General features: G+C 37.5%; 2 protein-coding genes across 2 annotated transcripts in view; one reads left to right on the top strand and one right to left on the bottom strand.

The window, feature by feature from the left end:
• The first annotated feature begins 6484 nt into the window (after positions 1-6484).
• Uts2b (urotensin 2B) lies at positions 6485-20048 on the top strand. Its single transcript, XM_052739750.1, has 5 exons — positions 6485-6673; positions 10578-10676; positions 11692-11729; positions 13216-13321; positions 19632-20048. Exons 1-5 carry the CDS (start codon positions 6574-6576, stop codon positions 19655-19657), a joined length of 369 nt encoding a protein of 122 aa, XP_052595710.1. The 5' UTR covers positions 6485-6573; the 3' UTR covers positions 19658-20048.
• Positions 20049-21781: 1733 nt separating this feature from the next.
• Positions 21782-26371, bottom strand: part of Ostn (osteocrin) — a 38212-nt gene continuing 33622 nt past the window's right edge. The window contains exon 5 of the mRNA XM_052739751.1: positions 21782-23664. The gene's annotated coding sequence lies outside the window, so the exon portion shown is untranslated. The remainder of the gene's footprint in view (positions 23665-26371) is intronic.

The raw sequence follows: 26371 nt of genomic DNA on the forward strand, positions 1-26371 counted from the left end.
AGAGAATCTCGGGTGTTGAAGATACAATAGAGGAAGTAGATTCATCGGTCAAAGAAAATGTTAAATCCAAAAAATTATTAACACAAAACATCTAAGAAATCTGGGACACTATGAAAAGACCAAACCTAAGAATAATAGGGATAGAAAAAGGAGAATTCCAGCTAAAAGGTTCAGAAAGTATATTCAACAAAATCATAGAAGAAAACTTTCCCAACCTAAAGAAGGACATGCCTATGGAGGTACAAAAAGCTTACAGAACACCAAATAGACTGGACCAAAACAAAGGTCCCCTCACCACATAATAATCAAAACACTAAATACACAGAATAATGAAAGAATATTAAGATCTGGAAAGGAAAAAGGCAAAGTAACATATAAAGGCAAACCTATTAGAATTATACCTGACTTGTCAATGGAGATTCTAAAAGCTAGAAGTTCCTGGACAGACATTTTGCAGACACTAAGAGACCATGGATGCCAGCCCAGACTACTATACCCAGCAAAATTTTCAATCACCATAGATGGAGAAAAAAAGATATTCCAAGGAAAAACTAAATATACACAGTACCTATCCACAAATCCAGCCCTACAGAAAGTACTAGAAGAAAAGCTCCAACCCAAGGAAGTTAGCTGCATCCACAAATAGATAATAGATAATTTGAAATGTCCTTTTCTATCTCTTTTGATTAATTTTAGTTTGAATTAATAAATTCAAACAGGCAATAGATAATCTCACACCAGCAAGTCCCAAAGAAGGAAAACACAAAACACACTACCACAACCACCACCAAAACCAAAATATAACAGGAATTAACAATCACTGGTCAATAATATCCCTTAGTATCAATGGCTCAATTTGCCTATAAAAAGACAGAGGCTGTAGCAGGAATCTTAGAGAGTCTTATTAATAAAATCAAACCTGTGAGCCAGGTATTGGGGTGAAGCCGGAAGACCAGAGATACAGAACAAGCCACAGCTACCTCACCTCACCAGATCCTCAGCTGATCTTGTTTCCTCAGACTGGAGGCCTCTGAGTTCTCATCCAGAATGGGTCCCAGCTGAACTGCTGCTTGAAAGCCTGAAGCTTAACTAGCTAAAAGCTTAACCAGTCAAATGCTTAACCAGGCCAAATGCTTCTAGTTTCTGGTCCTCACGCCTTATATACCTTTCTGCTTTCTACCACCACTCCCTGGGATTAAAGGCTGGCTTTCTGGTATTAAAGGGGTGATGAGTCACCATGCCTGGCTGTATCCTTGAACACATGGACTTCTGCCTCTGGAATGCTAGGATTAAAGACATGTGCTACCACTGCCTATCCTTTATGTTTAATATTGTGGCTGTTCTGTCTCTGACCCCAGATAAGTTTATTAGCATGCACAATATTTGGGGGACTACAATACCACAAGAGGCTAACAGAATGGATAGGAAAACAGGATCCAACCATCTGCTGCATACAAGAAACACATCTCAACTTTCAAGACAGACATTACCTCAGAGTAAACGGTTGGGAAAAGATATTTCTAATCAAATGGACCTAAGAAGGAAGCTGGTATAGCTATCCTAATCTCTAACAGAACAGAATTCAAACTAAAATTAATCAAAAGAGATAGAGAAGGACATTTCATATTCATCACAGAAAAAAATCCATCACAGAAAAAACTTCTGAACATTTATGACCCAAATATAAGGGCACCCACATTTCTAAAAGAAACATCAGTAAAGCTTAAATCACACATCAAACTCTGCACATTAATAGTAGGAGACTTCAGCACCCCACTCTCACCAGTGGAAAGGTCTGCCAGACAGAAACTTAACAGAGAAATAAGGGAACTAACAGATGTTATGACTCAAATGGACTTAACAGACATCTACAGAACATTTCACCCAAACACAGAAGAATATACCTTTCTCTCAGCACCTCATGGAACCTTCTCTAAAATTGACCATATGCTTGGTCACAAAGCAAATCTCAACAGATTAAAAAAAAATTGGACTAACCCCCTATATCTTATTGAATCTTCATGGGTTAAACTTATAATTCAACGACAATACAGACTATAAAAAGCCTACAAACTCATGGAAACTGAAACAAATCTCAACTGAATTACCACTGGGTCAAGGAAGAAAGAGAGAGAGAGAAGAGAGAGAGAGAGAGAGAGAGAGAGAGAGAGAGAGAGAGAGAGAGAGAGAGAGAGAAATTAAAGACTTCCTAGATTTTAATGAAAATAAATACACAACATACCCAAATATGGGACACTATGAAAGCAGTGCTGAACTGGATGTCCACATGTAGAAGAACACAAATAGATCCATCTCTATCTTCCTACAAAAAACTCAAGTCTAAGTGGATCAAAGACCTCAACATAAATCCAGTTACATTGAACTTTATAGAAGAGAAAGTGTGACGTAGCCTTGAACACATTGGCACAGGAGGCTACTTCCTGAATAAATACCAGTAGCACAGACACTCAGATCAACTACTACGAAATGGGACCTCCTGAAACTGAAAGGCTTCTGTAAGGCAAAAAGGACACTGTCAATAAGATAAAACAGCAACCTATAGAATGGGAAAATATCTTTGTCAATCCCATATCTGACAGAGGGCTGATCTCCAAAATATATAAAGAACACAAGAAACTAGACATTAAAATACCAAATAACCCAATTAAAAAATGGGCTAGAAATCTAAACAGAGAATTCTCAACAGAAGAATCTCAAATGGCCAAAATACAATTAACAAATTATTCATCATCCTTAGCCATCAGGGAAATGCAAATCAAAACAACTCTGAGATGTCATCTTACATCTGTCAGAATGGCTAAGATCAAAAACACCAATGACAGCTTATGTGGGAGGGAATGTAAGGTAAGTGGAACTCTCCTCCACTGCTGGTGGGAGTGCAAATTTGTACAGCCACTTTAGAAATCAATATGGTCATTTCTCAGAAAAATGGGAATCAATCTACCTTAAGACCCAAATATATCAGTCTTGGGCTTATACTCAAAGGATATTCAATCATACCATGAGGACATTTGCTCAATTATGTTTATAGAAGCATTATTCATAATAGCCAGAACCTGGAAACAACCTAGATGCCCCTCAACCAAAGAATGGATAAGGAAGCTGTGGTACATTTACACAGTTGGAGTAATGGAGTATTACTCAGCTGAAAAAAAAAAACAATGAAATTTGCAGGCAAATGGATGGAAATAGCAAAAATTATTCTGAGTAAGGTAACTCAGACCCAGAAAGACAAATAAGGTATGTACTCACCCATAAGTGGATATTAGCATTAAAGTATAGGATAACCAACCCACAATCCACAGCTCCCAGAGAGGCTAGATAACAAAGAGGTCCCAAAGAGGGATGCATGGATTCCCCTGCGAAGGGGAAATAGAAGAGAGATCTCCTGGGTAAACTGGGGCAGGGTGGGGGGATAGGGGGTTGGGAATTTGAGGGAGTCGGTATGAGCAGGCTGGGCATGACAGGTGGTTGGCGACTGGATTGAGAGGGAGAGTAACAAAGAGAAGTCTTGATAGGGGGGTCTATTGCATGGTTAGGGAGAAACCTGGTGCCAGGGAAACTCCCAGGAATCCACAAGGATGACTCAAGCTAAGACTCCTAGCAATAGTGGAGAGGGTGCCTGGGCTGACCATATACTGTAATCAAGATTGGTGCCTACCCCAATTGTCATCAGAGAGCCTTTATCCAGTAAGTGATGGAAGCAGATGCAGAGATCCACAGTCAAGCACTGGGCAGAGCTCCAGGAGTTTTCCTGAAGAAAGGGAGGAGGGATTATATGAGCCAGAGGGGTCAAGGTCATGACAGAGGAACCCACAGAAACAGCTGACAGTCATGGGAGCAAATGGGCTCTGGACAGGTCTAGGCCCTCTGCATGTGTGTGACAGTTGTGTAGCTTGGTGTCTTTGTAAGGCTTCTAGCAGTGAGATCAGGACCTGTCCCTGGTGCTTAGCTGGCTTTTGCTGTTCCCCCATGCTGGATTACCTCGCCTGGCCTTGAAGCAAGGGGAGAAGTTCTTGCTTCAACTTGATGTGCCATGCTTTGTTGACTCCCATGGGAGGCCTGTGCCTTTCTGAATGGAGGTGGGAAGGAATGGATGGGGAGGGGGGTAGATAGGAGTCTGGGGGAGGGAATGGGAAGTGAGAAGGGAGGGGACACTGTGGTCAGTATGTAAAACAAATGAAAAAACATGTTAAATAAAAAAGAAATAAATATGTTTATAGTTAAAAACACACACAAAATAAATAAATGAATGCATGAATAAATAAATAAACTGCAAGTAAATCTTTAAAATTATTGCTTCACATTTTACAGTGTTCTTAGATGCTGCCAAAATAAAATCAGTTCGTCCATTAAACAGTAACTTTGATGCATTAGTGTTGAGTGATTTTGCTTAGATCTATCATCACTTTCCTCATCCAATCATTTTGAAATCAAAATTTGCATCCCCCAAAGCAGACAATACTAACTCCCAAATACACAGAAATTTAACATAGGGTCTTAAAAAGAACTCACCTATGGCTGGCCCATGCGGCACGTGCCTGTAATTCCAGCACTTAGAGACAGAGGCAGGTGGATTTCTGAGTTCAAGGCCAGACTGCCCTTCACTGAAAGTTCCAGGCCAGCCAGAACAAAATAGTGAGAATCAGTTAGATTTTTCCTCAATTTTCAAAAAGAAATTACATACATGTATATTTCAAGGTTTTCTTTTACATTTAGGAGACATGAGCTGAATAAATATTTAAAACCATTTACATTTAACTTTATGATTTCATGCAATACTTACTAAGAAGTCTTAATTTTCAATTATTAGTTTAATTCTTATGAGTTTATTCTGTATCTTATTACCTTTCTTTCAGTGTTTGTCTTGGGATTACACTATTTTAAAAGCATATCCGTATATCTTCTTGACACCGAGTGACACTGTTTAATATTTTCATCTTTATATAATTTTTAAAATAAACTTTTAAATGAATTCTAATAACTCGTAAACAAATTATGACAGATGTAAGGGTTGTTTGAATGATAGTTTTGAAACACAGTGGTGTGATAAAGTAGTAGGATCAAACTGCAAAGATATTGCTCATTCTTATACTTTGAGGGTTACCAATAAACAAAAACGAACCATAATTATCCTTTCAGCTCCTTTATCTCTGTAACCAGCTACAAAGTTGGGGGATATTACCCCACTTTTTTATTTTCAATTACCTGGAAATGCAGTTATTTATTTACACACCAAGCATGTTCTCATTCATTTTCTCTTCAGTTCACTGAAATATTCTTATCCAGGGACAGAAATGGATAGGATGTCTCTGGAAATCTTCCCAGTTTAGAAGTGGAGACAGACATATAAACATGCAATTGTAACAATAGAGGAATGGACTCTGAGATGTGATGTTTACAGTCCAAAGGATGAAACAAATGTCACAACTCAAAGTAAGATGAATGAGCAAAAACACTAACATCTTGGAGTGAGTGGCATCGGTCAGAGGCTTCTGAAATGAAAAGAGAAAAGGACACCAGCCAGCTGGAAAAGTGTCAGAAAAGTTCCGGGGCAAAGAGAGTAAAGGGTGGGTCCAAGAGTTAGAACTGGAAAACGAATCTGTGAAAGAACACATGGATATTAAAATGAGTGGTTCAGACTTTATTCAGGAAAATATCAAAGGAACTGGATAGGAAAACAATTGGTATTCAACCCACTTGAGTCTATTATGTACACTTGGAACAGAGTCAGCTGTAGAGCTGATGCACACTCAGTCTCTTGGGAGAAGCAAATGCCAAGACTAGAGGTTATCACAGCACCCCTAGAGTCATTAAGTCGAAATTCTGAATGTATTGAAATACTCTGACTTAAAATAAATCCTTCTTGATTAAGGCAGCTATTAAAGAGAGTAATTGATGGGACATTTGCCAGCTTTTTTTTTTTAAATTAATTAAATTGAGCCTGGATTTGAGAAAGTGCTGTTCATAGCAGAATGAACCCATCTTTCTCAAGGGCAGCAACGCATTTCAAACCTGAGCTCTTTCCATCTCTCATCGTCTTGGCTGGTTAAACATGTGATGATGGCTGTGTGACTATTAAGAATATATCAGTGGGCTCTAAGTTAGTCCAATCCGTCCCACTTTTGCTAGCTTTTTTACTCTGTCAACCTTAGGTTCTCAGGACAATTAATGCTATAATAAGGAAAATAAAGGAGTTTATGAAAACACAACATACATGTACTATTTTCCTAGCAACCGCTTTCGGCTTGTGCATGTATTTGATTGCATGAGCATGGATAAGAATGCCTGCTTTTAGTGAAATGGGCAGGTACAAGATGTATCGATCTGGTTCTTCCTGCCATTGACCGTACAGCCAATCTGTCACTTCTCCAGGCAGTGAATCACGTTGACAGGATGCATTACATTTTATGAATTTCTTCCTCATGTAGGAGACTCATATTTGAAACACGCTTACCTTGTCAAGGCAGGCTGTGCTGTACTCTACAGCCATTGGGATATCTGTCTCGCCTTGAAAATCTGGTTTCTCTGTTAGCACAGGAGGTTTTTAACATGAAGGTCTTCTCAACCTCTCTCTGCTTTGGACTCCTGGCTTTGTTGTCTGTGATGAACCTTTTAAAATCTGCGCATGGACAATCACATCTGATCTCAGGTATGCATGCATGAATCTAAAGCCCTACAGGCGAATAATCCTCATCTTTCTGTTCATTTCACTTATTTTTCTGCCATTACTGAAATAACTCTGTAATGCAGTAATATAAGTTAATCACCGAATCCCCCCCCCCCCTTAAGTGGGAGCTGTTCTGAATTGAGTAGGCTCTGTGAAGCTTTTCTTCCATGGCAAATTGAGCCAAATCTGCCCAATGTCATACTAAATTAACTTCAGCTATATATATTTTTTCTAGTCAGAGGCATTTATTTTACATTTGTTCTATATGATCAGAAATTTGAAATGTGTAAGAAGCTATAGAGCCGGTCACAGTCCAGAAGTACCTTGGAGAAAGGAGAAGACTTCTTTCACGTGAGATTATTAGTTTGATGCTTGTGAAAGATACATCTCAGAGAAAGTAGAAGATGAAAATGTGCTTGCCGAGCTGAGAGGCCGGCACTGCCGGGACAATCGGTGGTGGGTGCAACACTCAGATTAGGTACTGGCTGACTGTGTCTGTGTCACTACGTTCATACTATGCACATTAAGGAAACAATTTTACTGTGATGTCTATAAAAATGCACTACTATAAAACCTGTGAAAGTGGATTTAGGTGCTTATTACATTATAACAAAATCTTTGAAAGCATTACTTCAATGTATACAAATTGCCTGTTCTCTGTGACTTGGTCAACTTGCATTTAGTGCTGATTTATTATGCAAACAAGTTAACTTCTGAAATACTTGTACATTTTCTTGTTTTAAAAGTAGTGACTTAAAAATGTTGTTCTTAAAACAATACCCCTTCCAACTTGAAACTGTGGGGGTTTCTTTCTCTTTTCTCTAACCTACATCCTTGTCAGGAAGGTACTAGACTTTTATCACACACAGCTGGAAGTAGGAGGGAATTTAATAAATGTTCTATGACATTAAGGTAAGAAAAGGGGTCAACTTTCTCACTTTTGGATCTAATTCACCTTTACTGGACCTTTGGCACACCTAATGTGGTTTTAAAAAACAATGAAACTTACTTATTAATGAAGATTCACCATTAATACTACCAGAAGCAAATGCAAGGTAAGTCTTGCAGACGCTGTATTCTATTGATGGCACTCACATTTTGTTCTCTCCATACAAATCACTGTATTTGTAGGTCCTTATTGCTCTCTCTGCAAAATAATGAAATTTCTGATGGTTCTGGCATAGTGTAAAATATGTGAGGAAACATGTGGTGATCTGTTGTAGACTTTCCAACAATCATATGTGTTATTGGTCATTGTAACTCTGATTTCATGCATCTGGGAAATATAAAAATACATATACAACTCTAAAGCATGGATAATATTCATAAACATCTTCTCTAACCTCAGGATTCCACAGGATGACTTGACTTACATGTGTCTCTAGCAGCATAATGCAAGGGTTTCTCTCTGAGACCCTTTTTGATCACAGAATCAATGGACATAAATGAAGATTATAAATTTTAAGTGATATCATTTTCTGTTCTAAATATTTCAAGAATAAAATGAGATTTTTACATCTGTATATTAAATCTCCATAACAACTAGCTCAACACTGCTACCTTTTATTCATGGAGGACTGTTAAAGCATGCCTCAGTAAAAAGTGCAAAACTGGGAAATAGTTTACCAGAAAAGGAACAAAAGACAACACAGCCAACCAAGAAGGCTGTGAAGGAGTTATTTTGTTATATTATTATCTGGGAAGTTTCTAGGTCTCTTCCTGGTGGAATTTCTTGTTTCTGTTTATTAAAAGCTTCACATGTTCATGTGAGCAAGAAGAGAACATTTGTTAGTGCTGAGCCCCCTGAGTGGTCATGGATCAGTATTTTATGTGCCTTTATCTGTCATTCACTCTCTCCTGCCTGAGCACTTTATCTTCCTTTGTGACAAAATGTATCTACATTCAGATGTTTATTATGCAGATGTTTTCTGAATCAATGTTAACATGGTTCATATCATCTATTTCCAGCTGTGTGTGATAAAAGTCTAGTGCCTTCCTGACAAGGATGTAGGTTAGAGAAAAGACAAAGAAACCCCCACAGTTTCAAGTTGGAAGGGGTATTGTTTTAAGAACAGCATTTTTAAGTCACTGCTTTTAAAGCAAGAAAATGTACAAGTATTTCAGAAGTTAACTTGTTTGCATAATAGTTCAATGTAACAGTGGAAGTGTGTTAGAGGAACATCTTTTTTTTCTTTTAAAGCTATAGTTATAGTTTATAAGCTAAAAATAGAGACTAGAACAGAAATGTGATTGTTTTCATATTTTTCCCAGCCTTCATCTTAATTTCTTTAGACATAATGTTTAAAAAAATCTTTCCAAACTCCCCTTCTTGAGAGATTCCTGTAAGTGGTGGTTGTTTTAAGCAGGAAAGAATTTCTGAGAACAAACATCATGCAGGTATAATCACTGGAAAAAAATACTGGTTAAGGCAATCCATCTGTCTTAATTTGGAAAATGTTCTACTTACAGCCACAGAATGCAATGCAAAACACAGCTTCACATCCAAGAAGCAAGAAAAGAGAGTGTATTCTTTTTTAAAAAAAGATTTATCATTACTATTTTTTAAACATGAGATAGATAGATAGATAGATAGATAGATAGATAGATAGATAGATAGATGGACGGACAGACAGACAGACAGTGAAGGAGTGAGTGTATGATTTTGTGAGTAGAATCCAGAAGTCGGCATCAAATCCCCCAGAGCTGGAATCACAGGAGGTCATAAGCAGCCTTGAATAGGTGCTGGGAACTGAAGGTGTGTCTTCTGCAAAAGCAGCAAGCACCCCTAATCATTAAACTATCTCTTCAGTCCCCAAGATCTTAATCCTGTGCTGCATATGAGGGCCCATGGCCCAGGATTCAGTTTGCCCCAAAATACCATAGAATAGCATAGCCCAAAGTGGCAACACTTGGTGATTTTTTTTTTTTTTTTAGTGAACTTCTTGCAATGTGTTTAAGATTTGTATTACTTAAAATATTGGCTCTCTCTCTCTCTCTCTCTCTCTCTCTCTCTCTCTCTCTCTCTCTCTCTCTCTCTCTCTCTCTCTGTGTGTGTGTGTGTGTGTGTGTGTGTGTGTGTGTGTGTAGTTAGTAAATTATTCAGTTGGGTTCTGAGACATTTCCTTGACTGAAACTATAATACTAAACTTCACTTTCAACAATTGAGGTTAGCTCAGCTCACACACCTGCTACAGATAACCCTCATTTATCTACTTCCTGCCCACACAGTATCAATGAAAGTGAAGAAATAAGGAGAGAAAATGGACTATTTAGGATATAAGAAACAACTTTTGATTTTTAAGGCCTTCATTTAAATTCATTGTTTTTGAATACTCATATTTTGCAGCTTGAATGAAGTCTGTTGTTCCAATTCATACTCCAGAATATAAACATATACAATGCTCAGGCATGTGGAGACCAAAGCCCTAAAACCTGTGGGGTAAATCAAGGACAATGGAAAGAAGCCTGTATAGAATAAATTGACACTTGCTCTACCTCAAGTTCTTTAAAGTGAACCCTAGAACACAGATTGTCTCAAATGTAACACATCAAATGAAATCACAGAATGAAACTTTATGCTTTCCTTTTAAAATCAACTTTTAGTTTTTACTTCATATGTTCAAACCAATAAAAGGTGATTAAAAATCATACAAAGGAAAATAAAATTCTCCTGCAATCCCACCACCTTTCAGGTGTATCTGACTCGCTGCCTCTCAGGAAGTTCATACATATCCACTTGTTTTTAGAATGGCTTGTCTTTTGGATCATAGACTTCCATATCCCTCTAACATTGGTGAATATATGTGTTACGAGTTGACTGCAATTCCCAGTGACCTAGAAGCATATTCAGTGACTCATTAAACACGTTGACATTTGATTATTACAGGACATGAGCTGTTTCCAGCTAAGGAACATACAATTCATGAGAAACTCCTGCAGGCTCTGCTAAGCCGCAACCCCCATTTCCAGAGGCCCTCCCACGCTGGTGAGTCAAGAACAAGGCCTACTAAAAACAGCAGAATCACAGTCTTGCAGCAAACTCCTTGATCATCTGGCTCTTAGAATATTTCTGCCTGCTCTTCCACAATTCCCCGCGTCTTAGGTGTGGAAGTGTTTTGTAGGAATATCCCTTGGGACTGGACTCTGTAACTCTGCATGGTGATGTGGTTTTCTGCAGTGGTCTCTGCCCATTGCAAATAGAAGTTTCCTTGTTGAGGAGTGAGGATTACACTTATCTTTGGGTATAAGGACAAATATTTGGAATGTAGTTAGTGATTATGCCGGGTTAGTAAAGTGGGAGTATGTAGATTCTCCTCCCAGATCCATGACTTCACTAGCCCTTAAGTGCTATACAGAAGCCTGAAATAAAGATCACAGCATGGTTTCCTCTCAGACATCATCGGATACATCTTTAAGAGTGTTTGTATTGGTCGGGAAAAATATTAGTTTAAAAAATACATTAGGAGTGAGGATGAATCTCACTGGCAGATCTGCTGCTTAGCATGCTTGAGTTCACTCTCAAAAATATTAATACTTTTAAAAACCAGGATTGTACAAACATAGTACATTGAAAAACATTTTAATTTGAGAAATAAGTACAATTATAAAATGGAAAAATCTTCATACCCAAGTAGTAAAAATGGGAGGTTTACCATTAATATATGATTTTTAATTTTCTTCTTGCTTTGAATTTTATGGAGAATTATTATTCAGTCTCTTTCTCCATTTTATATTGCTTCATGATAATTCCCCTATGTCAGTAAAATATTGTAATTTTTAATAAATAATACTTCATGAAAGAGCTGTATTATACTTTAAAAAATCTTTGTGCTTACAGATGGACATAGGTGCTTTTTCATGCTGTAGGTTATTGTAGTTCAGTATTATACGTGTTAGAAATAGATTTAGTGTTTTGCTTTAGGAATGGGAGGGCAGCCTCAAATCACATGTAAAAGGTATTTGCCCATGGGATGTTTCTCACTTGACGATGTCTCTTACAGGTACTGATCTGCCCAGCAAACCAGAAGACCTTAAACAGGTGAGAGTGCAAAACAGCTCAATGGTCAATTTTAAGAACTATTAATAGGTACATTTTTGATAAGAAATATTAATATTACAGTGCAAAACTTCTATCTCTACTACAGAAAGAATGCAGTAATTCTCCAAGAAATAGACAACAAATTATACTGAGACAAAACATCACACACACACACACACACACACACACACACACACACACACACACCCCACAGCAAGTGTGATGATCCCAGTGACCTAACCATGAGACACTGGGATAGTTAATATTCTCTGAACTTGTCATTTGTGAAATCAGAGGACATAAGCTGGTATTTTCTGGTTACAATTTTTTAAATAGTGGAAGTTTATTTCCTTCTTGAAGAAGTTATGTGGTTTCAGAAAACTCACCATGTAAGAACAGAAAAAGAGACATGTAACTTGGCTTCAAGCAGCTGGTTTGTAGAGACTGAGGTTCTGCCCTCTTGACAGGGAGCCCTCTCTCCTTCATCAGCTTCATTTTATCTACTCCTTAAAATCTCAAAAAGAATATCTTAATGGCTGAATTATACAATTTCTAACCTCCTTCAAATACAACTTGGTGTTCTTCCATCATTATGTAAACAGGTTGACCACTTGGAAACAGAATTCGATTCATCATTCTCTTCTGAGGAGCAAGAACTTGGGTACATGCAATATGTAGGCCAACCCTACGTTGATAGAGTCGGTTTGTAAGGGTTAGGTGTTTGGAGAACTTGTTAAATATTTAGGTTGGGTTGAATGCTGGGTGAAAATGCTGGGTGAAGTACCTCTTTTTCTTCTAGAAAGGAAAAGGACTCCTGGAAGTCCAAGCAATCACGTAATTCTCTGGAGTTTATTGGTGAGGACTGATCATGTGAGGACATAAAGTTAAATCTAGCTACATAGACTGTACCCAAGCTGACTTGATTTACAAATAATGTGTGTCTTAGTTATAGTTCTATTGCTGAGAAGAGATAGCATGACCAAGGCAATTTATAAAAGGAAGCATTTAACTGGGGACTTGCTTACAGTTTAAAAGTGTGAGTTCATAAACATCATCTCAGGGAGCATGGCAGCAGGCAGGCAGGCATGATACTGAACCGGTAGCTGAGAGCTCATATCTGATCCAAAAATAGCAGGCAGAGAAAGAGAGTGAAATTGGGCCTGACATGGGCTTTGGAAACCTCAGGGTTCACCCCCAGTGAACACCTCCTCCAACAAGGCCACACCTCTCAGCCCTTCCTAAATATTCCACTATAGGAGCCTATGAGGGCATCCTTATTCAAATGGCACCAACCTGTTTCTTTCTGATCTCTTGTTAGCTCTCATACTTATTCCAGACAACTTCTGAATGCCAGTCTTTTGGGGCCTTTATGTATCTATTTTTTCTTTAAATTTTTTTCTTATGCCTTTTTTTCTTTTCTCCTTTTTTCTAAATCTGTCTTTCTTTCTTTTTTCTTCTCATTTTGATCTTCTTTAATTTCTCATAGCTAAAGAAGCTGAAAGAGGGGTTTATGAAGGCAAAGAATGCTGAGCTGTCCCATGCCATAGATGCTGTAGACGACAATCTATCCTCTTCCCATACTAATAAACGAGGTAAGCTTTTATTTTAGTTGTGAAATTGACTTCCAAAAGATTCTTTAGGTAAATATCTCAATAAAAAGATAATGTTGACATTTTGCAGTCCCCTTGATGAGATAAAGATCAAAGATCATGTTTTTAAAAAAGGAGTCTAATGATAGTGTCCCAGTACAAAATGTACCCGAGCCTGTAATGGTGGCAACAGTGGATAACTGGGTCACACATTTCAGGTTTAAATGAAAGAAGTCCTTGCTTAAAATTCTCATCTACTGTTCTTATTTTGGCTTAAAAGTTTGAAGCCAGGAGGATGAAAATCGAAACAACCAAGTTTTAAAACAATGTAACTTTTTTCTTTACATAAATAGACTCCCCATTGCTACAATATTTGTCATAAACAAAGATTTGACTCAGACAGATAATGTTGGTAAGATTTTCTTTGCAATCACTAGTTTTCCATAGCTTTTCCAGGATTTTCTGGTTTATCGTCAACTTGGTTCTTACTTATGAAAAAGTAAAGATCCCATGCGTTTCTTAGTGATGTGAGTTTATTAAGGTATATTTGACTTTTCTAATCAACACTTCAATTTGTCTTTCACTTCTGTAAAAGCACATTGCTGCAATACTACTAAAGAGAAAGAAGATAGGATTAACAACTTAACACATACCAGCCATTTTATATCCTGATATTTCAAAATACAACAAATGAGCCTTTAGGTTCCAGAGCCAGATGGCTTGAGTTCAAATCTTAACTTTGATAATTCCCATCTCTGTGACCTCAGGCAATTAATTTCTTATGAATTGGATTTTTTGTCCATATATATATATATATATATATATATATGGATTTTTATTATATTATATATATATATAATAATTTTCAGGGATAGTTAGGACTAATTTTTTGTACTTAATTTAGAATGCTACATCTCATACAGTAAGTACTCTGTGAGCTTAAGTTAAAACACATTCCAGTAATTGTTCCATAATTATTGTTTTATTCTTTATAATTGTTATGACTATTTTATATATGAGAAAACTGTTTTTTATAAAGATTAGATTATATGCCTCAACCCAATTGATGAAGAATGTGAAGGAGAAAGTAGTATGAGATAACGTAAAGAAAGGATGGGAGGGAAGGAAATGTGAGCTTTATTAAGGATTGTTAGTTTCTACTTTGCATCATAGAAAACAATGGAAGATTCTCAGAATCAGGGATTAATTAAAAGGGAACAGACCAGAAACATTGTTGTTGCCATGTGGTGCACATACTTGAAGAGAGGAGCAGAGAGGGAAACAGGAGCAGGATGGAGGCTTCTTCAGTGGTGTAGCTAGGAGTAGGTGGGCAAAGCAAATCACGAAAGGATTTATCTATGGGCATGAATTGAGCAGTATGTCAACAAAGATTTTTGTGGAATCACATACGAGATGTAAAAGAATGGCAGGTATTAAAATGACTCTACAACTGTCACTCTGAGAAAGAAAGAAAAATAAGGAAAGAAAGAGAGAGAGAGAGAGAGAGAGAGAGAGAGAGAGAGAGAGAGAGAGAGAGAGAGAGAGAGAGAAGGAGGGAGGGAGGGAGGGAGGGAGGGAGGGAGGGAGGGAGGAAGGAAAAGGGGGGCTAATTTCCATTTGTCATGCCAACGATAGGTTAAGAAGGAGAAATCTTGGAAGGGGAGAAGTGTTGAAGACGGGTAGAAACGGAGATTACTTGCTTGCACTTTCCACTTGTGTAGTTTAGACTGAGCTGTGTATCTAATAGTCATCCGAGTCTCAGATACTTAGTGTGGCTACATGCAATGCATATAGCTCTCTACTTTCATGTCTTGCCACTATATCACCTAGAGCTATTTTAACTGCTTCCAGGGTGTTCACGGCAGAGTAAGAGCCTAGAACAGGCATTCAGGTTCTGAACTGCCTCAATTCCAAAGTTATACTTGCTACCCCTACTGCCAGGATTAGTCACGGGCTGCCACCAACAAGTCAAGTTGGTGAATATCAGAAAGTCCTGGTTAGCACGCCACTGGATCCTTTGATCTTTCTTTTAAAAAAATGTAAACTATACTCTTCCCATTCCTGATAGCATTGTACGACCCTAACTCCAGTGGCCCAAAGTATAAATGACTGGCTTTCCAGGGTATGTTCCATCAGGAGCAATGTAGCAACTCTTCCTTTATAGTATTCTACACATTGAACTAAAAAGGAACTTATTCACTCCACATAAACTCAATAATTTCTAGAGGAACAGCAAAAGAATAAATGAAATCATTTACCACCTTCATGAAGGAAATCAAGAGACAGAGACACTTGGAGTGATATACCTAGTAGTTCTGAAATTTTGCTGGCCAGATAATAAAGGCATTTCCTGTTCTGAGAACGGAGAGCGGGTTTTCTTAGGATTTGCTAGCTTCTAGGATTTCTCCATCTATTGAACTGTTATTCCTGTTTCACTTTTCCTGAGATTTCTGCTTTTCCACTTTTAACTGTGGACATATGTCTTACTTAGGGAAATGTTTTCTTGTGAATTGCACAGCTTTCCCAGGTTTCTTCAAACTCTTACAGCTGGAGGCACAAGTTTGATTTCGTCTTAAACTACCAGAGACCGTTTTCATCTCAAGGGTCAAGGTTTCTTTTCTAATGATGTTTTATTGTATGCTTTTTTTGTTTTTTGTTTTTTAAGAAAGAAAGAAAAAGAAATCAAGAAAGCTTGTCAACTATTTTTTGCACAAATATTTCCTTAAAACATTTAAATTATTTTGCATTTTCATCCACAACTTATATCAACTTCCTTGATTCTTAAACTTAGTATTAGTTTAATTTTACCCATGAACTCTTTATTACAGCTGTTACTTAATGTCATTTTAAAATCTGTTTATTTCACATAAAATGGTCATCTCCAGTTTCTTTAATTTATATGGGAATGATAGAATTTCCTTATTTATGGCTAAGTACAATTCTGTATTCTCTTTCTTCCCCCTCATTTCCTACTTAACTCCCTCCAAATGTGACTCTGTGTGTGTGTGTGTGTGTGTGTGTGTGTGTGTGTGTGTATGTGTGTGTCTTACAGTGATAAACATGGGTGTACAGGCATCTCTATATCATGTTCATTTTGATTCTTTTGGATGTATACTCAGTTATGGTATGCCTGTATCATATTGTAGTTCTATTTCAACATTTTAACTTTTGTGTGTGAATCTCACTGTGTAAGTGCAGGGTATTGCAGGTATTCACAGTCTAGAAGAGGGGATCCAATACCTAAGATCTGAACATAAAAGTTGTTGTAAGCTGTCCAATGGAGGCTCAGGTCTTCTTTAAGAGCAGTGCTCTCAATCTCTGAGACATTGCTACAAGCCCTGACTGTTAATTTTTTGAGGAGGCTCCCTAATGACTTCCATAGAAGGTAGACTAATTTACACTTCTACCGGCCACAAATAAAAGTCCCTCCCCCTTGTTTTGCATCCAACACTTTTTGATTGCTGTTTTTGTTCCCTAGATGATACCTATTCTGACTAAGATGAGAAATTTGCTAAGGGACATACATGGTTTCTCTGTACTGATTTCATATTTTCCTCTAAATTGAAACTTACTCCAACACACAATGTTTACTTAAAAAGTTGGAAAAAGTATCTCAGTTGGTAGTGTTTGTGATCCAGGCAGTTACTTTTGTCAATACAGTATGTGGGGCACGGTGTTCAGTGTCCTTATAGCAAGGTAGGAAAGGGTTAAAGGAGTGTAACAGGCCTTTTCTTTCTAGAACTTATTGAGTGATCCCGATTCTAATGGAATGAGGCTTGGTAAAGTTGAGAATATCAAGAAACATAAGGAATAGTTGGAGAATCCTGAGTCTGTCACTAGTATTTTGACCTTATTATGTCATGGGCAGCAAAGTTGTGGTGGTAGTGAATTCAGTGAATAAATGATTTTGAGATTTAAGAAAGCAGCTCAGATGGGATGTATAAATTTGACATTTATCTACAAATAATTCACATCTGGTATTTTGATGGGATTATACGTGGAGTGATACTGGATGTAGAGAGAAGCTTTCTAAGGTCTGAATCTCAGATCAGTTAAAACACCAGATGTGAAAATGAGAATCAGTAAAAAGGGTTGATTAGAGGAAGGATGCATTACTGAACAAAATTCACAGAAGCCAAGAACAAACACGTTTCAAGAAACTTAAGTGCATCTGAACTATGATAGCTCCAGTGAGGTGAGAGCCGATAACTGCCAGTGAATCCAGGGGCAAAGATTCTCTATAGTGGGACAACTTTTTATTAAAAGGGGTACAATTAAACAATTGGAGCCACAAACAACAAACATGTCTTATATGTGTATATGTGTTCATGTGTGTATATGTGTATGTGAGTGCATGCAAACTCAAGTGTCAGTTTGTGTAGAGGCCAGAGAGCACTGGCAGTTGTCATTCCTCAGATACTCTCAACCCTATTTTTTTGAGACAATGTCTCTCACTGGAATGTGAGCTTGCCAATTAGGCTACGTCAGCTGGCCAGTCAGCTGGAGCGTTCTGCCTGTATAGACAGCTCTTTTGAAGAACACTTTTCTGTGGGAGCACTTGACATTAACTAGAATGATTTAGGCATCAAGGAAAGTTTCGTTGCTGTTGTTTTGTTTTTAAGCAAAGAGGTATGAAAGCGTACTCCCACGTGGTAACGAACAATAAGGTGTTGTGACAATGACTGTATGAAATAGATGGCTAGGTTGGCTCATGAAAGAATACATATTCTTTAACAAGTCAGTACTGTTGGCACATCTAAAAAGTAATTACTATGAACAACCTTGTATGAAGGTGAAATAGACTCCCAAGTCCAGCTTAAAGCAGTACAATTTTCACCACTGAAATAATTTTCCTTAAAAATTTAATGTATAGTCATTAGATAGCTGCTATAAGCATAGTTGCTCAATACTGAACACAAGTGTGAATTAGACAGACATGAGGGGTCAGCAGCGGTTAACCTGGCGGCAATTTAGCTTGATGAAAAAGATAGATGATTTGGATGCATGGAGGAATTGACTCTATTAATAGTACCACTCATTGTAGTGGGTAGCTGTTCCAGCTTTGACCTGGAAGTACTACCTCCAGTGAGGCTTCCGGTAGCTGTCATGCCCTACCTATGACCTGCCCCTGAGGTGGGGCCCAGATGGGAGCCCTTAAGACCCAAGATCTGGATTTGCTGGCTCCCTGGGTTCCTGGTGATCCTGGATGCTGGATGGTAGACCAAGTGGAGTTCTCCAGAGAACCCAGCTGGACTTCACCTCACATCTCCTGGATCCTGTAAATTATCCCTTTACTCGTTGTAAGATATCCCCCAAAATAAACCTCCCCTTTTAACTATGTGGAGTTAACTCAATTTCCTCCAATAACTCACGGCAGTCCCTTTCAACCAGGCCCCAAATATTTCTCCAAACTCTATTCCACTGCAAACTTAGCTGCAGTGCTATGTGGTTTAAACCTTGGCTCCGTGTCAGCTTTTTATTTTTGTGCCAGACAGAGATAGCCAAAGATATCTGGAGGAACAAACGGCACTATGATGATGACTTTCCATAGCACACTATTAAAGGAAGACTGGATTAAAGGGCCACGTTCTCGGCTCAGGTCTGAAAATAGACTCCTGCCTTCACAGGAGCCGAATGCAATTTTTTCAGAAGGAGAGCTACGGCTCTACCTACTGAAGATTTAAAATGACTCACCCATGTGTTCGAGGACTGAAATGCTGCTAAATTTGGGTTTTATTTGTCTGAAGTATGTGTGTAATGTGTTCAGAATATTAAGGCTCAATGTGATGAAGAATAAGTTACCTAAATATCATTTTGGGGTTTGCAAGGTGATTATGAAGCTCCCATTTTTCTTCCTTTAATAAACAGAGGACCATTTAGCCCCCCCACCTTTTACTTATATGACTTCCTCTTTAGCATTTCAGTTATGCAAAATGTGAAATGGAAGTGTGTGTCTCCTAGGTCAGCCCCTGTGGTCCTTGGATTGTATTATGTGCATTATAATGCAGAATAGTGGTGACCCATAGATCTAGCATGGTAGGAGCATTCTCTAATTTATACTACCCATTCTGGTAGTCATAACCTCTGGGTGGGTGGTATTATGAATGTGACATATGGCTAGTATAATGAAGAACATGAATTATTAACTCATTTAATTTTAAGCCCACATAAAGCAAGTGGCCACCATATTGACCATAGTTTGTTTTTTTTTTTTTTTAATGATATCCATCACTTTTTCGAGTACATATACTATTTTATTCAAGTGGACGATTAAAAAAATCCTTCTAATAATTTGCTTTGTTTTCTTCTTTAGCTTGCTTTTGGAAATACTGTGTCTGAGTCTTCTCTGGATATCCAAAAGAAAAGAACACTTAGATAGGCTGATATTCTCTTGCTTAAAGTTTATCTTTGTATCAAGCGTTAGGAAACTGGCTCTTGTTCTGCACATCGCTCTTCTCACTTTCTCACCTGCTCCTGCCTGGGTAATGGTTTGCTGAACGCTCATGTGGTAAAGAGAGACACTGGCTACACTCTGGAATGGAAGTGACCACCAAAATGGCTTTGAGCTGAAACTGAAAGTGTTCGATTTATTGTATAACTCCTCTCTCTCTCTTCTCTCTCTCTCTCTCTCTCTCTCTCTCTCTCTCTCTCTCTCTCTCTCTCTCTCCCTCAATGCTGCTTTCAATGCTTCGTTGTTGGCTGTGAATAAAAATATTTTGAAAAGCATCTCAGAAAGTGAAAATAAATTGTATTGTCTCAACTCATGTGGAAAATACGCATTTATGCCTCTTTCTTATTTTGAGGATTGTGCTTCTTTTGGATTAATTGGGGCAGTTGCTATGGAGAACACTAAGGATGAATACATTACTGAGGAACAGAGATACATATTTTACCTAACCACAGAAGAAAGTAATACAAATTTCTCAGAAACAGTATGTAAAGAAAATGTTGATAAAACAATTTGCTTTGGGGTTTCTAATTTCTCACGTTTGCTTCCTCCAGAGCATCAGGAACTCTTTGACACCATCTGCATGCCTAGAACAGGTGGGACTCTGTGTGCTCTGAAACAAAACTCCCCAAAATGCATTGTCTTTTCCTTGTTAGATTTTAATTTCCCATGGTTACATTGTTTTTCCTTACAGCTGAACAAGCCTATTTAATTAATTCCAGCCTCAGAGTTTAGGCTTAATTTTGCCTGACAACCTCTCTGACACAGAGGCATTCTCAAAGTAACTTTTGAATTAAAGAATATTGGTGACTACACTATTATGTGGCCCACATACATTCTGTTTTCTTTACAATATTGAGAAGTGCATTTTTTTTAAATCTATGTATTTCCGTGTGGTGCTTAATGATACAAAATATTTCATAAAAGAGGATGGTAGAATTTATTAAACTAGCATTTAATAAAAAAGAACAAAGCCCTGTGATAAGGCTGAGGATACCTGAATAATGAAGACAACTTAAAGCCTAGTGGGGTAACACCTAATAAACAGAGACCCAAGTGAGTCATTTTAAGACAATGACAAAGGAACTTATAATGATTAGGGGTAGGATAGAGGAACTCAGCTGAGTGTATGGCAAGATCTCAGAGGTCCTTTTGAAAAGGTGATATTTGGGCTGACCTTCAACTCTGGGAAGGTCATGCAAAGTGGCTAAAGAAAAGAGCAAGCCCTCAAGGTGCTGGAGAAATGGGGAACTAGGAAGTGCAAAGGCCAAAGTAGGAAGGACTTGACATCCTTGAAAAAGGAAAAAGGTCAATGTGCTTGTGGTCAGTGAGCAAAGCCTATGAAAGTGCCATAAGTTAGGCAGGTGGGTTATAACCCACAAGGCAAAGACAGCGGGCTGGTATTTCATTCTAAACCAACAAAGAAACAAATATAAAAACAAAAATCTCTCCCCTGATGGATGGAAAGCAGAACAAGACCAGCACATGCTTTAAGTCTCTGAGATATGACTTCCCACTCTGGAACCACAGAGGATGCCACTTCCCTTCATCTGTCAGCAAGGACAAGCCGTGGTACACAAGTGATGTCCATCTGACCACGAGGTTCTTACCTACATCTCTCCCGGAATGAGCTTGGCTTCCTTCTAGAGTACAAATTTCAATGTTTGTTAACTCTGTATTTAGGTAGAAGATTTTTTCTACAAATGGTGTTGTCTTCTTAAAATCTAAAATCTGAAAATATAGATGTCAGATTGGATTAAAACTAGATTTCACATTAAATAAAAAAGAAAAGAAGAAGAAAATGAAGGGACCAGCCTTAAGTACCATGCCTGGCGTACAATGTATGCACTTTCTCAGGACCACACAAATACATAGGAATAAGCAAGAGGAGATGAAAATTAAGGATGCTCCTGTGTACTTACAAGAGTTGTGAGCACAAACACAAGGCTATTATGAAGATTAAGACTCCAGCTATTTTCATTACACATTTATTTACTTTGGTAGATATTCCAGCACATTGAAACTTATGCATCGAACACAATGCCACTGTTGCTTTTTAGAAGATTGAATTCAGTTTTTAATAATTTAAGAAATTTAATTCCCCAAATGATATGGAGATTAAAGGTAAAATTTGATAAATTTTGTGTAGTGTAAATTTGAAGACACTGTAGCTTAGAATTACATCCTTGCATGCAAAGTTGGTTATGTAATTAACACTAGAACTCAGAAATTCTATTTACATATTCATTTGCTCTATGTATCTCTATTTAGAAACAAGGAGAAAAAGGCAAAATATATATAGCTTTAAATCATGACTTTTTAAATTGCTGGCTCCCCAGGGAAATACAGTTGAATCTACTGTTATACATTGTATTAAAAACAAATGAGATAGGACATCCCATTATTTAACATAACTGATGTTTAATTTATTGTTAAGAAGACTCCATTTCAGCTGGAATAATGCTTTTTATATTTCTATTCTTTTCAGTGTGGTAGTAAAAACTAAGATGCATGAATTAAAGTAATTTTAAGTTGAGAATGTGTTTTTCTTCTTTTCTTCATTGAAATTTGCATTATGAGACAATTGCACTCTGTGCTCCATTTATGAATGGAGCATAAATCAATATGCTATGTTCTCTTACTTTGAATTAGATGTGATTGCATGTTTTCTTTCGTCTCTTTCTCTTTCTTTTTTTCCTTCCTCCCTCCCTTCCTCCCTCCCTTCCTTCCTTCCTTTCTTCCTTTCTTTTTTCCTTTCATTTCTTCCCTTGTTGCTTTCTCCTTTTGAAACAGAGGTCTCATGTTGTCCAGCCGAGCCTCAGACTTTCTGCTTAGCTGAGGGTGGCCTTGAATTTCTGATCTTCCTCCTCTTATCTCCAAGTGCTGGGATTACAGGCATGAGCCACCATACCAATTAGACAGGAAATCTGTCTCTTTCATGCTCGGTAGGCACTCTGCCATTGATCTGTATTCCTTGCTCTCATAGCCTATTTTTTTTAAATTAAGCAATGCAGGAAATCCATTTGTACAGCTCAAACTTCAAACTTCAATATGAGATATTTTAGCCTAATATTGATTTCAATGTCTTTTGTCAAGGCATGAAGCTCTACTTGGTTGGATTGGTAGCTTCTAAACATCTAATGGAGAGAAAAAGAAAAACAAAACAAAACAAAAACAAAGCTTCTAACATGGGAAACATTTGTATGGTCCACCCCAATGCTGAGAAAAATAAACAACAGAGACAGTAATTTCTTTTCAAATAAATCTATTAAATTCAGAGTTCTGCAGAACATTACACATAGGCCAATTATATTGACTTTCCTTATATTAACTTTTAGATATTAGTTTCTAAAGAATACTATCACTCAACTTTCTCAAAAATTTATTTCCTTTTGCTACAGCCATCTACCACACTTGAAGCAAATATTCACTTGCTGCCTTTTCTCTAAGCCTAGAGTGAAGATTTTCAGCAATTTGGCACATTTCAGAAAAGTTAAAAAGCCCTCTATAAATCATCATACATTCTGTACATATGTTCCTTTCTTTACATCTTCAAATCTTTAAACCCTAGGTTTTTAGAAAGCACATTGGGAAGCTGAATTGTAAAAGCATTAATGGCAAGAGAATGCATAATACTTGACAAATGTTTTTAAAGGTAGGTTTAGGGGCCATGTTACAATTTATGAATCATTAAAACAATATTCTCAAAGATATTCATGCACTGAAATGCTCTGCACAACTTAACTAAAACCATAGCAACACTAGGAGATGACGAATTGAGGTTCTCAAGCTTTGGGAAGGTATGCAGAAGATTAGTTCCTCAACAATTTAACCAGCAGGGAGGAAAGAAGAACTTCACTGAAGCATCTTCTCTAAGTTCTGTGCAAGTCAGACGCATCTAGAAAAGTGAAAGTTGAAGGTGTTAAAATGGTTTTTACACTCTGCAGATCAGATGAAATTCCACAATTTCAACAGTGAAGATGTAATCCTTTAATCGTGTGGTACTTTGAGTCAGCTTTTAATTACATGTCATATTTTATACCATAATGTAAAGTAATTATTTCAAGTATCTGTGAATTAAAAGAGCATTTGTGATGAGTAAGCTAAGAGCCTATGCTCAAGTTTTAGTGAAAATTATAGTATTTGTCAGTTCTTTCTTGAGATATCAACAATATCAAATTTCTCTCCAGGTTTTGATCTTAGTTCAAAGGGTGTTTCATGAAAAACATTTGGATAAAGAAAAATTGACTAGAGTTTGTTTAGTTTTAGATATACATTGATAACTATGTATTTTGCTCCTGATACAGGAATTTAACCTTGCACTATCTTTTACACCTGATATTCCTGCTGGATTTCAGAGTTCTATTAACTTATATGAACAGTGGTGTCAACGTCATGCTAAGATAAAATTGTTAATCTAAAACAATGATATGTGCTGTACGTCATTAGAAGAAAGTCTTAATTCCAGTAGCAGCAAGTGATTGCCACATCAATGGTTGTGTTTCTAATGTCATGAAGCAGGCAATCCTGACTTCAATACTGGTTTTTAATTCCACCTAGAAAAGCCACAAAAATGTGGACAAAATATCTGTTGAACGTGAGTTGCTTAAGCCAATGCCTCTACTGTCCCAAAACTTTAGTATGACATAGGGCTGATTGGAATAAAACATGTAAATATCAGATTATATTCCTTTCCAGAATATAGCAGAAAAGAGATTGGCCCTTTCTCTGGAAATTTGTTAATTTCTAGTAGTTGTTTGTGAACTTGACCTTAAACCAAGGCAATTTTCTTTGAATAGGGAGCAGTTTCACATTTAGTGTGAAAACTCAAAGTGAAACCCAGAAGGGAAAAACCCACGACTAAGCCTCCTCCAAGGGAAAGCACTTCAGCCCCCACAGAACTGAAACAGAGACAGAGTATGCTTTCTCTGTGGCTTGCCCTGTGACAAGTTAGGGCTGGAGTATAGCTTAGGGGTATTACACTTGCTTAGCATGTGAAAGACCTTGGATTTGATCCCTGGCACCAACTGATTGACCCAAAAATGACCAGTTATGCTCTCAACCAACATCAATCGTCTGGAATCAAGAAAACTTGGTGGGTTATAAAGAGGATATTGGCCTAGAGAGTAAAATATCTGATGTCTCCACCTTGCTCTGCACGAAATCCGTAAAATGTGGATTGCACCAATGTCAGTCAACAACTCAAATTTCCTAAATTGTTTGGGCTAAACAAGACTTTATATTCTCAAATCTGTAATTATTTAAGTATTTGATGTTACTTAACAATGCTCAAGTTACTTTTTATTAAGAAAACTTTTTATTCATTCTATATACCAACCACAGATTCCACCCCCATTCCTCCTCCCGCTCCCCCTTAGCCTTCCCCCCAAGCCCACACCTCTTCCCCTCCGCCGAAAAGGTATGGCCTCCCATGGGGAGTCAGCAAAACCTGGCAGATTCAATGCTCAAATTCTTATCTTGTAAATGCCATGCTGTACAAATTGCACCCACTGTTTAATTCAAAGGAATATTGTGATAGTAAAAAAAAAAATTATTAGAAATAACAGAAATTTGAATGAAAATTATCTATTATTTTATAGGTTTTGTTATCCTCTCAAATCACAAACTTTCACATGAGGAAATAAATGTTTGAGAAATCTTGGTGATAATGGTGGGGAATTACAAAAATATAATGACTGAGAAGATGAATCCACAGTGACAGATGGAGAAGAGAGAAATGTGTGAAGTTAAGTTTTCTTCTGAGCCTCATGTGATATTGCTGTCTTCAGGTTTGACTAGGAAGACCCATACTTACAAAGACACTCTGAAGTTTGTTAAGTGTATGGTAGTTCACAAATTTATGTGTCATTACTGTTACCGGACAAGAAAGCACCTAGGTTATCTCCTGTCTGTCCAGAGTTCCTATTGTATGAATCTTCATATGAAAATGTGTTTCTTATATTGGCTCTCATGTGTGTTTTGGGAAATTCAGAAATATTAAAGCATATGATAATGAAATCAGTGAGAATTATGTCAATCTCAGGGTCATGTTAATGTATCAGAAAATTGGAAGATGTGCCCTTGATTCCAGGAAGTACTTGGCTTTTTTAATTCCTGTTCAACTGTAAGTGGGGCAGTTGTTAGCAGACCCAAGGAATGATCACATTTAGTTTATTTCTAGATCTGAGGTAAAGAGCTCCATGTGAAGGTAGTGCTGTTCAAAAGACAGTGTTCCTCTCACCCGTCAGTGCATAATCCTGTTTTTATGGGGACTCAGTGACCACAGAACATCAATATCAACAAATTCTTGGGCATCAACACTTCTTTTAATTAAGTCATTATCATAAAATATTGAGCCTCATTATGACTTTAGACTATTTGAAGGGAACAAAAAACTGTTATAAATTATGAAAGGATGAGGCCAATGTGGTGAAAGAAGTAGAACACAGAATTCCCATGTCTCTGTACTGAGACGGTTACAGCAGTTGCAGGTTATTGGAATTATTAGGAAGGAAGGACGGACAGACCTTTCAGAATCTTTACTGGAAGAAAACATATTGCCTCTATTTCAAAGTCAACAAACATTTATTGTTCATGATATAATA

This window comes from Peromyscus californicus, unplaced genomic scaffold (genome assembly GCF_007827085.1).
Source record: "Peromyscus californicus insignis strain IS unplaced genomic scaffold, ASM782708v3 Scaffold_16__1_contigs__length_79575227, whole genome shotgun sequence".
NCBI lineage: Eukaryota > Metazoa > Chordata > Mammalia > Rodentia > Cricetidae > Peromyscus > Peromyscus californicus.

What these genes read in the sequence shown, in the direction of transcription:
- Uts2b (XM_052739750.1), top strand. Translation starts at nt 6,574, where the DNA reads ATGAAGGTCTTCTCAACCTCTCTCTGCTTTGGACTCCTGGCTTTGTTG. An exon ending in ACAATCACATCTGATCTCAG is followed by an intron (nt 6,674 to 10,577) that starts GTATGCATGCAT and finishes TGATTATTACAG; the next exon opens with GACATGAGCTGTTTCCAGCT. An exon ending in CCAGAGGCCCTCCCACGCTG is followed by an intron (nt 10,677 to 11,691) that starts GTGAGTCAAGAA and finishes TGTCTCTTACAG; the next exon opens with GTACTGATCTGCCCAGCAAA.